Below are 18,603 nucleotides of genomic sequence, written 5' to 3' on the forward strand. Positions count from 1 at the left end.
AATGTCGAAATTATGTAAATATCGAGATGTGACCATTTACGGGAAATATTGAATCAGAGATTTTTTTAAAGATATGTATCTTTAACAACGACTATAATATCTTACAATATAATTTAATGAAAATGAAAATTAAGTAATAATTTGAAATAAAAAAAAAACGAATAAGAATTTTAAATTTACAATGTTAATAAACATTTTGATAAAAGGGTAGAAGATAAAAACCACATAATATTAAATATCTACCTATTTTATTCGTTAAATGAGAGCGAAATTAATATGACTTTTGTTTTCCTTAGAATCATAATTTTGGAAATTTTTCCGAAAGAATTGATAATTAGTTACATTATGTATTTATTAAGCAACAGTAAATGTGATGAAGTGAATGTAGTGAAAAATATATCATAATAAATCTATAAATTATACATATTTCTTCGTTGCACGCATTATTATACAATTATAAGGTAACACACACACACACACACATTATTACTTAATATAATTATATTAAGTGTACATTATATATTACTTAATATAAATATATAATAATAATTGCATGCATTAATATATACAATTATTATTATATAATTATATAAAGTAATAAAACAATCCTTAACTCTAATACTCTTTCATTGTACGCTCATTTATGTTTATTTGTCGTCTTACATGTAACTCACGATTATAAGTTTGTAACGCATATATCATGCATCTCAGGATATACATATTTTCGACACGTACAATACGTATATAATAAATTTCTTCTACTTCAGATTCACTCAACTCTAATCCAATAGTACGGATAATTTTAAGTACGCGTTACCGGACGAATTGGCGTCTGGTTGTTGTCATTTTGCTGTCGGACCCTGACGAGGGGCGTCTGACGATAAATTGCTTGAAAATAATTTTCAAAATAATTTATCTAATTATCTACCTCGTTATGTTGAGAAATGCGTCGGCGCAGATCTAGTAATATATACATACAGTATACAATGGAATAAATCAAACGGTAACGGGATTCTTCGAGATCGGTTTTAAACTAACAGTTAATTCCATTGACAGTTCTACCTTCCGCTACAAGGAGACGTCGCTTTGAGAAAGCGGTCCATTGCCTATCCTCGCATTGCTGTTGAGTCGTTTCGTCGTTGTGCTATTTATTGATTCCATGTTACTCGCGGACACGATTACGTCCGGTGATTTTTTATTACTCGTCACGACGGTCACAAATTCCTTCTCGTTGGCAGTCGTTTGCGTTGATCGCGAAATGCACGTCGTCAGCGACTCCCCGTTTTTCCGTTCCTTCAATTCCATTTCGTAATCTGCGAACAAAAACGCGAGGGAGCTGTACATGATTTGTAGAACGTAATATGTAAATGAAGAAAATAAAGAACACGTTAAAATGATAATCAAATTATCTGGGAATTGAACAGAGAGCTCGGGGACCGTATTTACATTCGCTTTGAGTGGAGCAGTCCATGGTGGACGCGATATGTTTCTTGATGGCTTTATTCTGGTCGCAAGTAGCGGCTGTCAGAACCGTCGTCGCCGTCACCGGTCCCATCATACTCGAGGCATTTGTAACAGTTATCGCCGAACTTTTCGTCGGGTTGGGTCTTCCTGCCCTCACAGTCGGACGTACGTTTCTCTCGGGCCGGATTAAAATAATATACAGCTGCACATATAAATAATAACGCGTGAATTCCTTTGCGATAAATTATATAAGCTAAAATGCATTTTTTTAAAATCCGTTTTCTCATCTAACGTATATTTTATTGAGAACTATTAAGACGAGTGTAAATATTTAGCTTCTTAAAATTTCTAAATACACCGCGATTATATTAATCCAAATTCGATTTGATTTGCCATTACGTATGATCACTGGGCGCGCTTGAAATTTCAATAGAGTTGCAATAATTGAGCATTTAATCACACGTTTTAAACACAAACATTTTCAGATATTTCAAAGTGTCAGCTTTACCTTTGGACTGAAGAGGCAAACCACCGTTACGGATGCAGAAAGACTGATTGTTACAGACATCGAGGTAATTCTTAGTGCGACGTTGCTTCCGGTACCGTAATACAAAGGTACGAAAGCGAGCCATATGACGCATGTTGTATACATCGTTAAACCTGAATTAGAAATGTTATTTCTTAAGGACGCTATATATATTCTTTTGCGCGTCGTTATCATTATCATAGAATTGAGAGATACAGCATCTTTCATTTCACGTTAAATCTCCATCTTTTACATATTACAATTGCATACATATATAATCTTTATCCGAATATTACCCTTATTATTTCTTTTTTTCTCAGCAAGCTGTATTTGTCATGACAAGTGCTAGACACAGCATTGCAATGTATTAATATTGCATCTACATGGCGTATGTAAAAAAGAACACAATGCTGTTTTTATTTTTATTCTTTATCGAGGTTTCTTTTTTAATTGCGAAAGAACACGTAACACGTTGTATGAATATAACAAAATATGCACAACGTGGTGTAAGAACACGGATATCGCGATAAAAAGGTAAACTTACCGATGTGCTTGCTCTCGTTGAAAGCTTCTGGAATTTTTCTCGTGAGGACGGCGTAGATAGTACACACAATTATTAATATTATGGGATATGTAAACGCGATCATATAGCTGGTGTCGATGTAGTTGTTGCACACGAGTAGATTGTCCTCCATCGTGGGATAATGATGCATCGCTCTAGCAGGGTCGATGATCATCCAAACTATATTAATTAAGATCTGCACGGATACCAATCCGGAGCAGATAATAAGTTGCGACCGCGGTGATATGAAGGACGGCCTCTTTGCACTCCCGGCGTTGAAGATTCTTGAGATTCGATTGGTCTTCGTTAATAAAGCTGCGTATACTACCGTGAAGCAGAAGCCTGCGGCGAATCTGTCAGCAGAAATAAAAAGTGGTATCTCCGTTTTTCTCAACAAGCATTCTATTAAGAAATGCTTTCTCCGCATAATTCGTACTTCTAGTTCTGGTTCTAGCTCGATGCATGTAAAGATACAATTTCATTATGTTACTTTTCTCTAAACTTTTACCTCCGTTTCCGCCACGCGATATTGTTTAAGGGAAATTTTTTGCACTCTCACTGTACCGTGATAAATTGTATTAAAAAGAAAGTAGGAAAATAAGTTGGAATTAGATTCTGCTTGAACCATGTAAAACTAGTAAAACTGCCACTCTTACTTGGACAGCATTGATCGTACGCGAGAAATGTAATTTACCGACTTAACTGTAACAGTCTGGCAGGAACAAAGAGATTAATGCCGTCGCGTCAGAAACTCGTAGAAAATACACCCGAAAAGATTCATAGGGTTTTTTTTTTACCTTTGAATACCGCAGACAATGTGCGTGGGTTTGAATATCAGAGTGAATGTGACGAGGTAACAGAGTAGAATTCCCAAGAGAAGAACGTAAGACAGTTCTCGCCCAGACGCGCGTACGACAGGCGTGTCGTTGTGCTTGAGGAAAACGCCGCAGACAAATAATGTCACCTGTTTTTTTTTTTCACACAAAACATATGTGACCAAATCATGTAAAACGACAATACATAAAACACGTGATATGATTATTGCATTTTGAGATATAAGCGAAATATAAGTGATTCAAGAACTCTCTATTTCAGGAAAATAATCTTGGGAAGAATACGAGAGATACCTACCAAAATTCCCGTGGCAGAGAAAGACATCGCACCTATTGCCCAACCACTTTCCGGACGTAGGAACTCTTCCGGAACATCCTGGCACATCGAATGTGTTTCATCCGGCAGCGTACCTCGTTCACACTGACTGCACTGCGTCTCGTCGTTGGAATCCCGTATCTACTTGAGCAACAGAGTAAAATTCTTAAAATATAAAACAGTTGAATTAGATATTTCCTCATCTAGTGAGGTTCAGTTTGCGAATTCATATTATTTATATGTAATTTAAGTCCTTTCCTTTTTGCATCAGCAATTTTTTTACACCGCGATTATCTATGCGTTCTAATCTTTTTTTCGCTGAGATATGTGATTATTCTGTCGCGTTAAAATATTATGCGGTATTATTCGTAAAAGAATCTTATTACTTTTTCCCATATAACACAAAACGGTATAAAGAAGTTATGAAAAGATAGGAGTATATAAACGGACGAATCATTCAACACGCTATAAAAGAAATCACATAAATATCTTTTATCTCCATCTGACACGCATTCACGAGAACTTAGGCAAAAGCAATATGTGATACGTTTCGAAACCTATTATATCGCGAAATATTTGCTAAATAAATGCGTGTAAAACTAGACATTTTTTTCATTATTGCGACTCGAGGATATATTGTTCTTCTATTAAAAATAAAAGAGCGAGTCAAATATTAAATATAAGCAGGCGGTTAATTATGTCCTTAGCAACATCACGTCGTTAACGTACCTGATATTGAGTGCAATTAAAGCAATGCCAACAGCATCTCTCACCCTCGACATATTTCTTTGCTTGACCGACCTCGCAAGGCAAGGAACACACGCTCACGGGTGGTTGAGGATGTCCGAGCTTAAATTGGATTTCTAAAACAAATACATGTACGGCGATGATGTATAGAACAGAACGTACGGACAGTACCTAATAGAATATTATAGAATGGACACGTCCAAGCGCGATAGGACGTGTCTCATAATATGAAAATATACGAGCTTACCCGACATGTTTAGTCGCAGCTCGCCTTCCAGGTATTTGCCCACGCGAATCCACTTGTACTTGCCCGGTTCGGTTTGCTTGAAATGTATGATGTTGTATCGCGCTGGTCCGTCGCCGTCCTTGTCGAATCTAAACTTGTCTCCGCTTAGACCTTAAACGTAGTCGTTCGATCGCCTATGAGTACCATGAAAACTTGATCGAGACATATAAGTAGCTAATCACGGTAATATAGTCCAAGTATCTATCATCTCTTTTATTTAATTTCATTTTACGCGAGAGCATCGAGTAGAATAGTAGATACTAGATAGACACGTCGTATCGATTTACAATAAAAATTCCAATGACTAGAATCGCACTTTAAAACCTTTTCTAAAGGAAACGCTTTGTCAGCTTACCCTCGAAATCCACCTTGCGCAGGTATTGCAAAAGCGTTGTTCCTTTAGTCGGTTTCATTTCATCGCACAACCCTGCCTTTCCCTGGCAAAGGTCACGATGCATATCTCTGACAGAAAGAAGAATAGCATATTTTGTTCTCACAATTTTCTCAGTACATATACACACGCATATACGAAAATTTTTAAAAACTTGTCCAATCTGTTAAAGAGAAATTTCCAATTACCGAAAAGCGTAAGCGAATGCCATTACTGCATCGGAGACAAATTGTAGTTGGTCCTCGAAAGCCGTATTCTGCTTGGTGAGACGTTCTTTTGTCGTGCAAGTTTCCGTGTAATTTGTGTTATATCGTGTCCGAGGCGAGTTTGGATATCGGCATTTAAAATGGTCTTCCCAAAATTCTGGAATCAACATGAAAACTTGGTTTTCATTATTTCAAGTAACTCGATATGGATTGACTCGGAACAACTTAGCGAAAGGTTATATTTTATTAACGAGAGAAAAGTTGCAATTTTAAGGAAATATTGTACGTAATACTTTTTTATTTTAGTAAAAAAAATTACGCAATACGTAAAGATATATAAGTAACAAGAAAATACATCGTGAGCAGAATTACTGTGCTTCGATTATTTTGTCCGGCAGCCGATGATAGCGAACACGTTAAATAGGAAAATGTTAGATGACAGTCGACTTGTTAGCAAGCTGGCGTTTGTGATAAGTATTGTAAGTTAAAGTTTGTCGACATATATCGACGTATATTGAAGTAAACGAAGTAAACTTCTCACTAGCAACTGCAGCTGTATGTGCGAATGCATATCACGTGTACATTACGTTTGCTGTGCAAGCTAGAATTCACTAAGTTCTGCTCTTATCGTAGATCCAGCAACCTTTGGGCGGCCTCTTACCGACGAACCACGGGTTCCTCCGATTGTTCTCGACGGTCAAGTTGAGGAAGTACTCCTCGAAACCCTTAACGGGATTCGCCTGGGGTTGGACGGATAGAGTACCCTCGACTTCCGGCTCGTTACCGTTACTCACTAATCCCCTTGCGCTCCAGCCGTCGCTTCCGATCCAGGAAAAAACGCCGGTCGCTTTACAACGCCTGACCGCCCTCATGACCCCGGCGACTTCTTGGTCGGAGCCGAAGATAATGCAACCTGCGGCAGTACAAGTCGAGGAAATTTTCTCGTGGAAACATCGCCTGCGGCACATAAAGTCGCATGCGGCATAATGCTCTCTCATCTCGTGTCTCATCCTCATTATCGCGGTAAAGAAATCTTCACCGTTTGGTTTTATTTTATCGTACAACTTGTCGGCATCGCAAAAATTCTCCCGAAATGAGAGGGGTTTGAGCTTTTATTGAAAAAGTGCCAATGAAACGTCTCATGTCGCGACTGGTGATTCTCATGGGAATCAAGATTATACAGGCAGGAATCGATGAGAGCGTAAAAGGAAGCGTAAGGTCGACCTTTCACAATCGAAAACGGTTTGGTTATCAAAGGGTCTACACGAGGAAATTCTGCATAAAATAGATGTTTATCGCGAGGTACTTTTTCCTCTTCGAAGTATAGTAGATACGGAGTATAGTATATTTCAAACAATCAGATATCTTCCTTGCCGAGGTTATATATGCTTTACTCGAATAAAATTGGTATTTCAGATTCGAATTGATGTGAATCGAAGAAGTAAGGGTACTTACGTTTGGGAAAAAATCTTATAGATATACATTTATCTTCTCGCGACAATCGTATTTTAACAAAGGACAGAATTCTTGAGAATTATATATATATACATTTAATATATATTTATAAAAAATACTTCTAATAGATTACCTTAATTTTATTCATCAATCATAACAATAATAATTAAACGCGTAAAAATTTTGCATCTATCCTATTCGAAAATATAATTACTTCCGTTACGGTAATATACATTGTATGCTCAGTTTGTTGCTTGTGGGATGTTCTGGTTTCTATATATTTTCCTCTTTCTCTCTCTCTCTCTTTTTCTCTGTTTCACTGTATATATCTCTCTTGACCTAATAATAACTCGTACAGAGAAAGAAGTATTCTCGAACGGGATCGTATATTAACGAACCGTTTAATCTCTCAACGTTAGCTCTTTAAAAAAATATCTCTTTGAGAGAGAAAATGTGAATTATTTATAAAAAAATGTTGGTCGAAAGTTATTCAAGTACGAAAGATTCTAAAAATCGTCGTCTCGGGAGGGATCTCAAGGTTCAGGACCGTGTTGAATGGATTAAATGGATGAAATATTTATTCGTCTGAGGTAGCGAAGAAAGCATGCTTCGCTTGTCAGACGGAGTCGCTAAATTCTGTTTCCCTAAAACGAGATTACCGTTCCAACGTGGATAGAGAGCGTTGTGCCATTAATTATATTTCTTCTTTATGTACATATGCGGGTAGAGCGTAGGCGAAAAGAGTTATCTGACAACACCATAATTTTTATGCGCCTTACAGTCGTTTTCACTTTGCCCCATTTCTCATTTCGCTGCTGCGGAATGGATGCTCGCTCATTTCTTCATCATTCGTGTCTGTCATCTCGCATTTGATTTTTCTCGCGAAGCGTAACAGTTATATCGAAAAACTCATGTTTTATTAATGACACGTATAAATATAGTACGGTTTAAATTTTATTTATCTTATCTCTCTCATGTAACATAAGATAATATTTAAATAAGCTCATTATAAAATTGATATTCATCGTAATTTGATCGTAATTCTCTCTTCATATGTTATTTTACTTTTTATCGAAAATGTATAAATACTGATATCGTAATTGAAGGGTAGCTCGTTCCGTTGGTTAAAATGAATTGCAAATGCCAGTGTCACCTCCCTTTACTGGCTTTGAACACAAAATTATTTAAAATAATACAGTTATTAAAAGAGATGGTTTAATTTTAATATTTTTCCTGTGCATCGAAATATTTTTCAAATTATTTCCTTAATAGATTACTCGAAGATGTACTTGTACAAATATTCAGTTAAAACTGTAATCTAAACCGCGCTTGTTTTACTACTTGCAAAGAAAGCCAAGAATTTAATGCTCGCTCATCTTGCTTGGAAGAAGTGGAGGAGTTAGGTGAGTTCTGCAGATTTTCAACAAGTTTCGCATTGCATCTGACACAGTCTGGAATGAGTCGCGTTTCCATTTCGATAATGAATTTATTTCGTCACTCTGAAGCGGATCAAATAAAGTCGGAGTCTTTGTTGCATTCAGCATCGATACGATACTATTTCGTAACTGGTATCTTTCCCACGCTCGAGATTCGTTTGTATTTTAAGATAATTTACGTTGACTAGAAGAGCGGTGTGTTGCGAATGGACCATTGGGATGAGGGCGTGACAATAATTTAAATATAAATCCTTTTTAATGCCATTTAGCCCATCGAAAAGCTAATTATCGAAGAAACGTCAGCTAAGGTTTCACGGCTTATTCACAGGTTGGCATATATCGGATTTATAATTTAGGAGAGAAAAGAGTGAGAGAGAATAAGAGAGAATTTGTCATGTACCTTGGATTAACACTTTAAAACGCGTTCTAAATCAAAGATTGTGCATTATGACATATGTATATACAGACACACACGTACATGCGATGTGCTGATACATATGTATACAGTAAATATGTGCATTGTTCTATTGAGCAATTAATCATGAGAAAAAAAAGAGAACAATAAGAAAGAATAATTTTTGCATGTTTTCTACACTTTGCTTTGTAAATAAAACTTGTTTAGTTTATTAAATTTTGTTACATTTTTTACCTCTCGCTCGTGGTTTTGTCAGCAATTTTAAAACTATGTTGTCGTAGGCGACCTCCTTGGCGACTCCGGAGTCCTTCACCAACTTTTCTTTGACGGCGATACATATGTTATATCTGCCTAGTAGTTCCTCGAGTTCCTCGAAAGCCTGGAACGCAGAGAGATAGAAAGGGATGCATTTTCTCGAAGATGTTTTCAACAATGCATCGTGTCTAATGCGGGCCCGTTCGTAACCTTCATCGAGCTGCGTTACGTAGTGCTTTGAGGTCTTTTAGAAGAAAAATGGGCGTAACAAAGAATGAATAGAAGGGCGGGAAGGAAATGTACCTTAATGGAAAAATAGAGACTTAAATGGAACATCTATTAGAGATTCCTTCCTTTTAAGCTATGCAAAAAAATCATGATTTTTAAATAACAGAGATCGCTGTATTGAGATCTAAAATTTTAAAGACGTGAACATAAATCATTACAAATGTTGTTGCTGTTCCATGTTTGGAAAACAGCACGTTTGTGGTAAAAAGTTTTCAACGATCAAATCATTAGATATCTTATGAATAATATTTGTCGAATTTAAATTTTAAACATTAACATTCGATATTATTTTATTATATAAAAGTTCTGGTCACGATTTTCCTATATTGTCTGTAGAAATGTATGTCTTCTGATAAATGTACAATAGAACATCGGTTTATGATAGAGAAGTGATGAAATTTAGTTAAATTTGCATTTTTGAGATTGTTTCGCTCTATTAATCACGAAATAAATCACGCAATTGAAATTCCACAGTGAGATTCGATGGTTAGGTGGAAAAACTCTGTTACTTTGTTGAACAAATGGATATTTGTAATAAAAATCCCCATTTGTTCCACGCTTTCGGCTTTCGACCGCTCGTTGAAAAATGTTCCCTTCGTGCCATGAAATCATATATATGTATATATGTACATATGTATTTATATATATATATGTATATATGTTCTCGTATCGATTCGTTCCTCCTAGACCATCCCTCTCTGTGCACATTTTTCGTATGCGATCCGTATGTCGCGCCGAGATCGTTGATTTCCAATCCCATATAGCGAATGGTGTTATCGATTGGTCGCGTCATACAGAAGAACGTTATAGTTACATAGGAATATGATTTCCTTTTTCCCGTATTTTTATCCATTTCCCAAGATTCCACGCAATAAATAATAATTTTGCAATAATACATAGTGAAAATTTCTATGTTTTGCATTCACATTATAAAGTGATTTAATTCTATTACTGTGGAACAACAATTAAAGAATTGAGCTCAATTGTTAAAATCATGTTAGAGCATTTTTAATCTTCCTTGTCATTAATGCTTTTGTATAATCTTCCTTATATATAAAACAACAGTAATAAAATACAAATATTTGTTAGCAAGTATAACAAAAGATATATGTGCTTGGTATCGAATCCAGTGTGCATGATTTACTTTCCAGTCAATGCGGATCATTGTGTTCCATGAGTCGCGATAAATTAGCAGTTAAATTACCTGGCTGGAGGGTGGTTTCAAATTCCTACGTACATATATATTCAGAGTGCGGTCCTTCCTTTATTATTATAGGACGCTGTTATGGACGCTATAATGGTCCTTGTTTCGACTCTTGCGCGAGAATTGAATTTGGTTAATTTGATACATATATAAAATGCCAAACTCAGGTAATATCAGAAAGCTGGTTATTAGAGATATGAACCGAAAAACATCCGAATAGTTATTGCAAAAATTTTATCAAATTTATTCATATACAATGAATTACACTGTTCAACAAAATAAATACACAAGAAATAAAATAATCGTTTCTTGTAGTTTTTTGGACGCTGAATAAGATTCCGTTTACCAAATCGCTTTATCAGGTCACAATTTTGAGAAATTTGCAGTTAAAGTTGCTTAAAAAAGGCTATTTTAGTGTATTTTGGCATATTATAAATAGAATGTGTTGGACAAATTTTTTTACAATCAAAATTAAGTATGTTGTTAGAACTCTTCAGCTCTTAAAAAGAATTATATTTGTACGACAATTTGTTGTGTTAATTATAGTTAAAAAGATATTGATGATTAACACAGTCTATATTGTGTCAAAGTTGCGACTTATTATTCAAGTTTCTAAGAATTTTTTCAGGTACCTAATTAATACAACAAAATCCTTTTAAGGCTGAAAGTCCTAACAACATGCTTAATTTTGACTGCAATAAAGCTTCTCTAACACGTCATTTTGGTGGTTATAATATACCAAAATACTAAAATATTCCTCTTTTGCAGCTTTAACTGCAAATTTTTCGAAATTGTGACATGACAGCAATTTAGTAAACGGGATCGTATTCGGCGTCCAAAAAACTATCGGAAAACGATTATTATCGTTCTTGTGTTGAAAGAAAAGTATTTTTTTGTTAAACAGTGTTATATATATCCTAGATAGCAAGATGACGTCTAAAGACGTCTTAATGACGTTAGAGACGTCATTAAGATGGAATTAATACGTCATTTGACGTCACTCTGCTACCTGGGATATTACTCATCATGATATTACGAGTTGAAGATGATATTTCGTACTGTACAAGGAGATTTCAAATTATTGTATAAGCGAGCAGCTTCTCTGCGAATCGCTCACATATTTACTTCGAATTCTATATTCAACGACGAGGCAAGTCATCTTAGACTCACTTGTCGTTATTAATTTATTCCGCTATTGAATAGACGATGAATAAGACAATGAGAATTATTGTTCTGCTCATTGGCTCGCTTAAAGTAAGCGGAGATATGATCTTGTACTATATATATATATATATATATATATAAGCAATGTATTTGAAAGACGTGACATGGAATAAATTAGAACACTATCGCATATACAGAATTACTCGGAAATCTCTCAGTTTCACCTACAATTAATCACTTAACCAGAATATAAACCTAGTTTTGACTCTGCCACACTTACTTATTGAATTTTGTATCAGGATTATCCGGCCTTTAAAACAATACAAATATAAGTAGGAAGAAACAATGCGATAAGTAAGAAGTATGGTTGATTAAGAAAAAATATGGAAGAATTTATATCTCGAATCATATATTATATATATCATATATTATATGAAAGAAGTTCTACAGTTTTCCACAGACGAAAAGAAAGAATCATGGAAAGGTAAGTGTGATATCTCAAGGGGATAGGAGAGGAAAGTTTAGGGAGAAGCTATATGGGTTTTTCTTAAGGAAAACTCTTAAATATTTATTAAGCTAAAGATCTTTTCTTATTTGGGGCTTCCCGGTATCTTTATTTTCCATATACATTTACGGTTATCGTGTTTCGCGGATTTTGTATATGTCGTCATGTACTTTCTCACCTTTCGCAAAGTATTGTGAATAGCGTGAAAATGAGCGAGAAAATTGAAAAATTATATTTCCATGATTGCCACAGGCAGAAAAAAGCAGTAATCATTTTTGTCATCACTTAAAAGCAATATCTAAAATCCATGCAAATATTTCCAAGCAAATATTTCGCAAATTCGTTCCATCTGAATGTTTTAGGTGTCAAATATCGAGATTTATTATCTTTCTTTCGATTTGTTTAAGATTCCGAATGTGGAATTTTATTGCTCGTACGTGGACGTGTTTTCGGAACAATTTACAATTATTTTAATCGGCAACAATCGTGGAATCGTCTTTGGTTTTTTAGAATATCCTGCACGAAGCCGCATTCTTCGCATCCTCGAGTAACTTTCGTCTAATCCTCTAATCTCTTAGTCCCCGGCATGCCGATAACGTGGACATACAAGATCGATCGTTATGTAGTTCGCGTATTTTGCGAGGAATCTAATTATGGTGTGAACATAATGCCCCGTTTTTCCCTGGTCTCTCGTTCGAAGAGCAGAATATTGTGGTGTAAATTCTATCAAGCGCACGCGACTTGACACGTACGGGGCAACGTATATGATAGGCGGTAATGAAATTCTGATCGGCCGGGCAATAGGGGCGACCTTTTCTTTTGATCGTGTCGCCAGTCATTGCGGCCTTACGAGAGGTAATAGATCGAAATGCCATTTCTCTGTACCATCAAAATGTGGCTGCGTGTTAACTACGTCGCTCATACGTGTCGCGTACGTATGTTCGCGAAATATTAATTTAATGTGGGCACATCCATCATCGGGTTTTGTTCGCAAATACGACGATTGTGAGATTAATGCCACGATCACGCAAATTTGACGCCCCAAATTGCCGGCTATACAATCCCGGATATGATTGAGTTTTTGAGTGTTAAATTTCTCGTTATTTTAAAACGGAATCGGTTTTTAACGTTGTAATTTATGCCCTCAACTAATATATTAATTAAAATAATCGATATTACCTGAATGAATGGAAATTGAGAAAATATTACGGATAACTAGGTGCGAAAGATTTATTGTTTAAATTCGCGTTACGTATCTGTGCATCGACTGTGTTATTACGAATATGTGCATCATATGCGCATATTCGTATATGCGCTTATACATAGCAGAATCAATTTTCTGCTCATAAATATCAATGTTTCGTATCACATTATTAGATCCGTCGCTTGCATTTTTTACGTAATACGTAATTCTAGCAAAATCACATGCTTGCGTAGATAACTTTGCCGTTATACGTATTACAAATATTTATATCAATAACTTATATCAATAACTATATCAATGACATAGCATATTAATTATAATTGCTTGCATATTTATTATCTTTACTCCTTCAATAAATCTCTAAAAATTTGAGAAATAAAGTTTCTCTAATCATTCTATGTGTAATTTTTTTTCAAATTTTTATATCTAAATTTATATTATATAATTTTTTATAGAGAGATAAAGTTGCGTGATTTTAATAGATGTAAAGAAATTAAATCGCCATACTTTTTATATAACAATTTAATTTCACATTTCCGCGACTTATTGAAAACGTATAAGAAAAAAATTGCAATTTATTAAAGATTTATAATTTCATTTTTTCGATACGTCAAAATTGATGAAAATTCAAAGGTAGTTGATTAACATAAATACATTATTAATCGGTAAGGATAAATTTTATTCATAAAACAGACGCTAAATTTTAATATAGCTCGTGATAATAGCTCGTTTATCAACATAATTTAAAATGTAAGAAACAGAATATATTCGGGATACATTTAACAATACGAAATATGTATATTAAAATCCGAGCAGCACGAAGGAAATCTCTCTCATTGTAATGAAAGTATACATAATGAAGCAATGATTTATAATGCTAATTTCCAATCGCTTCACATTCAACCGTATTTCAAGCGACTAAATCGCGCGGAATATCTGCTTCGGTCGTCACGTTTGCTCGATATACGATTCGGGGAAAATTAGTTAATCGGGAAAATTAATCAGTCGCGCGAGATAAATGTGATAGCGAGCGATCGATACACGTAGATGTCCAGATACGTAACAAACAACAACAGACGGAACGACTTCTTCCACCTTGTATAGCTTTTTCTAGTTCAAAAGATCACAATATATTACGTTAAGCGGAATGACTTATCCGCTTGCTTGACCGTTTTGGTGTACGAGAAGTAACGCGGCGACTTGTGTATACAAACGTTCGGCTGAAATCTGAAACGTTTGTTTTTGCAACGGCGCCGAAAAGCGTACACAGTGTATACATAAGGTCGCTGTGCCATTTGCAGGCCGACCCTCGAGCAAGCAAGTTGTTATATAACGTAGACCGTACCGTCGCATTTGCATCTTCGCGCTACTCAATCCAGCGACTAATTATCTCGTTTAATTAACACGACTAATCATCTCGTTTCCTGCGATTAACGAGTCGCTGGTATATCGCGAGCAAGTTTTCTACATATTTATTGGTATTTCGCGAAAATCCCTTGATGCACGTTCGAATCGAGGCGCAACGAGCGAGCCATTGTTTTATTACGCATACCCGGACGATAATGGGAATACTGTGTTCAGCAGAGAGAAAGTTGTTTTGCAGCTGTTGCGAAATTCGTGAATTTGATTGTGTGCTTTTAATTTTTGCCGAAGCTAAAAAGCACACACTCAAATTCACGAATTTTGCAACAGTTGCAAAGCAGCTTATACTGCCAAATGATTTTCTTCATAGCCGTGGTCGAATTCGAATCGATCGCGCGCTCCGTGTTTTCCGCCGATTCAAATTCCGTAATTTGGCGCTCTCCGCGTTTGCAGGGCGGGGTGCCGCGGGGTAATACGCGAATCACACCATAGGCACGGCTCAGATTACGGAAAACTGTGGTATATCGAATGTTTATTTATGTGCTTCGCGGAATTTATACGATTTACCGAGGGTATATCGCATATATTCGATAATATTGATTTTCGATCACATTCTTTCGGATGATCGGTCTCCCTTTTCTCAACCGTCCAACTTGACTCGCGTCGTGTCGCGATACTCGCGATCGCGTGGCTTCAGAATGTAGCTGCCCTCAGACGCGAGCGGACGACCCTGATCGACTGACGCCGCGACTCGCTTGATTGGTGACTACCAGGAACTATTCTCGTCTTTTAGCAACGTTCTAAATCATATTTTAATATTGAGCAATTGTGGAGGGTGGACACAATGTTCATAAGTTAGCGATTCGTTAGCGACTCGTTAAAATGTGTGTCTCGCAAGATTAACTTAACCAAGATCTATCGCGCGAACGATCGTATTATTTTACGATATCTGCACGTTCCGCGGATATTTGTCTTCGATTCATACATTTATTCCTCTTACGTCGCTTACATCGCGATACGTAAAAGTAATCTCGACGTCGTATATTCATTGTTTGGAAGTGCGGAAAGTATGTATACAGGTGTGGGAGCAGCAAGTGTAGCACAGCGACGCGACCGCGACGTGACGGTTGCTGCTGGCGATTCGAGTGAAGTTGGCCGCGCGATTTACGAAATTCTCTCCGCCATGTTAGCGCCTACTATCTGCGGGACATCATGGGGCCGACGGGCGCCCGGGCGTCGAGCGGACGGGCATCGCTTCGTTCGCAGCATCTCCGCCGTAATTCTATCGTCGCCGTGTAATAAAGTGCGCGCCGCGTCGCGAGATTAATGCCGGGAGTGCCGTGCAAAGTGTCGCGCGATCATAAGCGACGATATTTTCGCGCGTGAACGTCGCGAGTGAGTGGCGCCGACGGAGATGCGACAACGGAGAGAGGACCGAGGAGAGGAGGAGGGGCTGGAGGGGGCCTGGGAGACATCGGGCGACGGCGGAGCGACCGTGGGGTGAGTAATTGTGATTCGTTTATTATTTGGCTGTCCCGTGGCGAATTCCGCCGCCACTTTCTCAAGCGCGCGACTTGATTCGTCCATTACTCATTACCGTGCAATATTCGTTCGTGGTTTAACTCCGGTGTAATTTCGCCGAAAGAGTTCGATCTCCGGCATACGCGAGAGGAGATATATTACGTCGCGAATGTCACGTCTCAATTATTCGCACGGTCGTAATATTACTTGCGCGATTTTTCGCGGATTAATTTTATGCGAAGGAATTAATGCGGAAATATGCAGCCGTTAGCAGCGGCCGCGATCGTTCCTTGCATTAGCATTTTAAAATCGGATAATGCTAAAATGACGTTTTAAAAATTTAACGGGCGCGATAATTATTTACTTCAAATATTGATTATCTCTCTTGGAACACTCTGCTTTAACGTGAAAATATTTCTGCGTTACAGATCAACGCAGGGTTATACAACTTACAACTCCGCTGCTGCGCATCGGTCGGTGAGTTATTTTTTTATTTTTATGTCGAGGCAATGGATTTGTAAGAATTATATTACGGACGCAAATAAAATGTATGTGTGAGAAATGAGATGTTTTAAAAAAATTATAAACAGTTTTTTTCTAACGATTATTAGACATATACCAAAATTTTTATTTAAAATAATAAATTAATGTAGCGATAAAATGTTCTGTATTATTTAATATCATGGAATATCTGAATAATTAATTATATATTTCTACAGAGTTATTGCAGGAAAAATTAAAATATTAAAGATTAACAATAGAAAAACATTACAAATGAATTAATATATTATAATCTACCTAATCTATTGCCTTGAAATCGATAGGCTCGGATAGATTAGAGCCTAGAAAATATTTTTATAATTTACAATCCTCTGCCGATTTTTTATTATGTGTACACATACAAAGACGTACGTATATCAAAAAAGGAAACATTCTTGAAGAGGAAAGCGTTTCATTATTTTTAGTTCGTTTTTTTAAATTTACTATTCGAGTGTAAACGAAAATACGAAGAAGAAGAATTGAAAACGGGGAAATGGATAAAGAGAATATGTTTCTCAACAGATTTTCGCGCTAGCTTCTAGATTGCAGACAAATGTCAAGTTGGAATCTGTTACAGAAATAATAAGGTACGTGTATATCTTGCATGTGATGTGTATATGGGAAGATATATTTCGCGGTGAAGTGTCGCAGCGAAGACGTTTATGAATTTTTCATGACACGAGCGCAACTGATTGAGGATGGCGTTATTCTCGCTTTTACGATAAAATTATAGGGTCGCCGATTGTCGTTTCTTTATTTGATAAAAGCGTCGCGCTACTTTGATATATTTTTCAATTACGCATTCATCAAGTGCCGCAGTTTTCAAATCGGAAATGGATAATCGACTATAGGCATCCCATTAAATAGCGTTCGTTTATATTAATTTGGCATTTATCGATATCAACTACAGATCTGTCTCGATAGGAAATGTCTTTTCTTTTTTAGTTATAATTCTTTCCCGCGAATATACACTTAAATCCTTTGCTATACGACTTTCAGTCTTTTTTTCCGTCTATTAGCTTTGCATCTATTTTTATCGTATAATTCACGCGTTTTTTGGCACATACATCAGGATAATTTATGAAGAACCAACATTATGACTTATACATAACTACTAAAAATAGAAGCGTTTGTGTGTGTTTGATATAATTAGATCCGGTTTTTGTGAAATATTTTCTCTACAGAGTCGTAAATGCTTGGATTATTCGATTTCCGTGAAAAACATTGTTGTGAAAAGCGTATTTATGCCATCTTTCTTTGTGCTATCGAGGGGAACAATTCGATGCAAAAAGCTAGTAGGTAATAATTTGTAACGGGAATCAGGGTTTTAAATTACCGCGTCCGCGTTATATATGTTGTTATTTACGACTTCCAATATTCTGGTGATGATGTACAAGCCGTCCCTGTTTTATATGCTGCAGAGAGTTACATGAGAGAGTTATATGAATAAAATGATATTGAATATCACTATCGTGATAGTTACGTAATGAGTAACTTAATAACGTATGTAACGATTAGTGAAATAAGTTTTATCGTATCGTTCAGAATATAGCAATATCAATATTTGAAGCAAAATTGTTGATGTTTCCAAGAAATGGTAAATGTATACATAAATATATAAATTTACTTAATTCTAGTTTTAAATATTTAGGAAAAGATTTTTAATAAGTCCCCCATCGTAATTAAACGCTCTGTAAATTCCAATTACCATCGTGAAATTCACGCGAAATTCGTTTTCTAGACATTCGGTAAGATCAAACAACTCGGTGAAATAAACTTGCTACTTAAAATAGCCTTAATTGGGAGCAAGTAGTTACTGGTGTTACTGATGAGGTATATAAAATTTTCATGTTAGCAATTTCGAAAGAAGAGAGAAAGAGAGAGAGAGAGAGAGAGAGAGAGAGAGAGAGAGAGAGAGAGAGA

The 18,603-nt window shown here is 36.3% G+C and overlaps 1 protein-coding gene across 8 annotated transcripts in view; it reads right to left on the bottom strand.

Moving 5' to 3' along the window:
• Window positions 1-562: 562 nt before the first annotated feature.
• Window positions 563-18,603, bottom strand: part of LOC112453783 (metabotropic glutamate receptor 2-like) — a 120,607-nt gene continuing 102,566 nt past the window's right edge. For all 8 annotated transcript variants that reach the window (XM_025014715.1, XM_025014714.1, XM_025014713.1 and 5 more), the window contains 12 exons: window positions 8,872-9,016; window positions 5,993-6,244; window positions 5,314-5,488; window positions 5,090-5,196; window positions 4,696-4,845; window positions 4,431-4,564; window positions 3,684-3,842; window positions 3,350-3,516; window positions 2,535-2,905; window positions 1,973-2,124; window positions 1,447-1,666; window positions 563-1,313 (listed from right to left, as the gene is read on the bottom strand). In XM_025014715.1, coding sequence (XP_024870483.1) covers window positions 1,069-1,313; window positions 1,447-1,666; window positions 1,973-2,124; window positions 2,535-2,905; window positions 3,350-3,516; window positions 3,684-3,842; window positions 4,431-4,564; window positions 4,696-4,845; window positions 5,090-5,196; window positions 5,314-5,488; window positions 5,993-6,244; window positions 8,872-9,016 — 2,277 coding nt within the window. In that variant the 3' untranslated portion in view covers window positions 563-1,068. The remainder of the gene's footprint in view (window positions 1,314-1,446; window positions 1,667-1,972; window positions 2,125-2,534; window positions 2,906-3,349; window positions 3,517-3,683; window positions 3,843-4,430; window positions 4,565-4,695; window positions 4,846-5,089; window positions 5,197-5,313; window positions 5,489-5,992; window positions 6,245-8,871; window positions 9,017-18,603) is intronic.

This window comes from Temnothorax curvispinosus, unplaced genomic scaffold, assembly GCF_003070985.1.
Source record: "Temnothorax curvispinosus isolate PA1 unplaced genomic scaffold, ASM307098v1 QBEX01004686.1, whole genome shotgun sequence".
NCBI classification, from domain to species: domain Eukaryota; kingdom Metazoa; phylum Arthropoda; class Insecta; order Hymenoptera; family Formicidae; genus Temnothorax; species Temnothorax curvispinosus.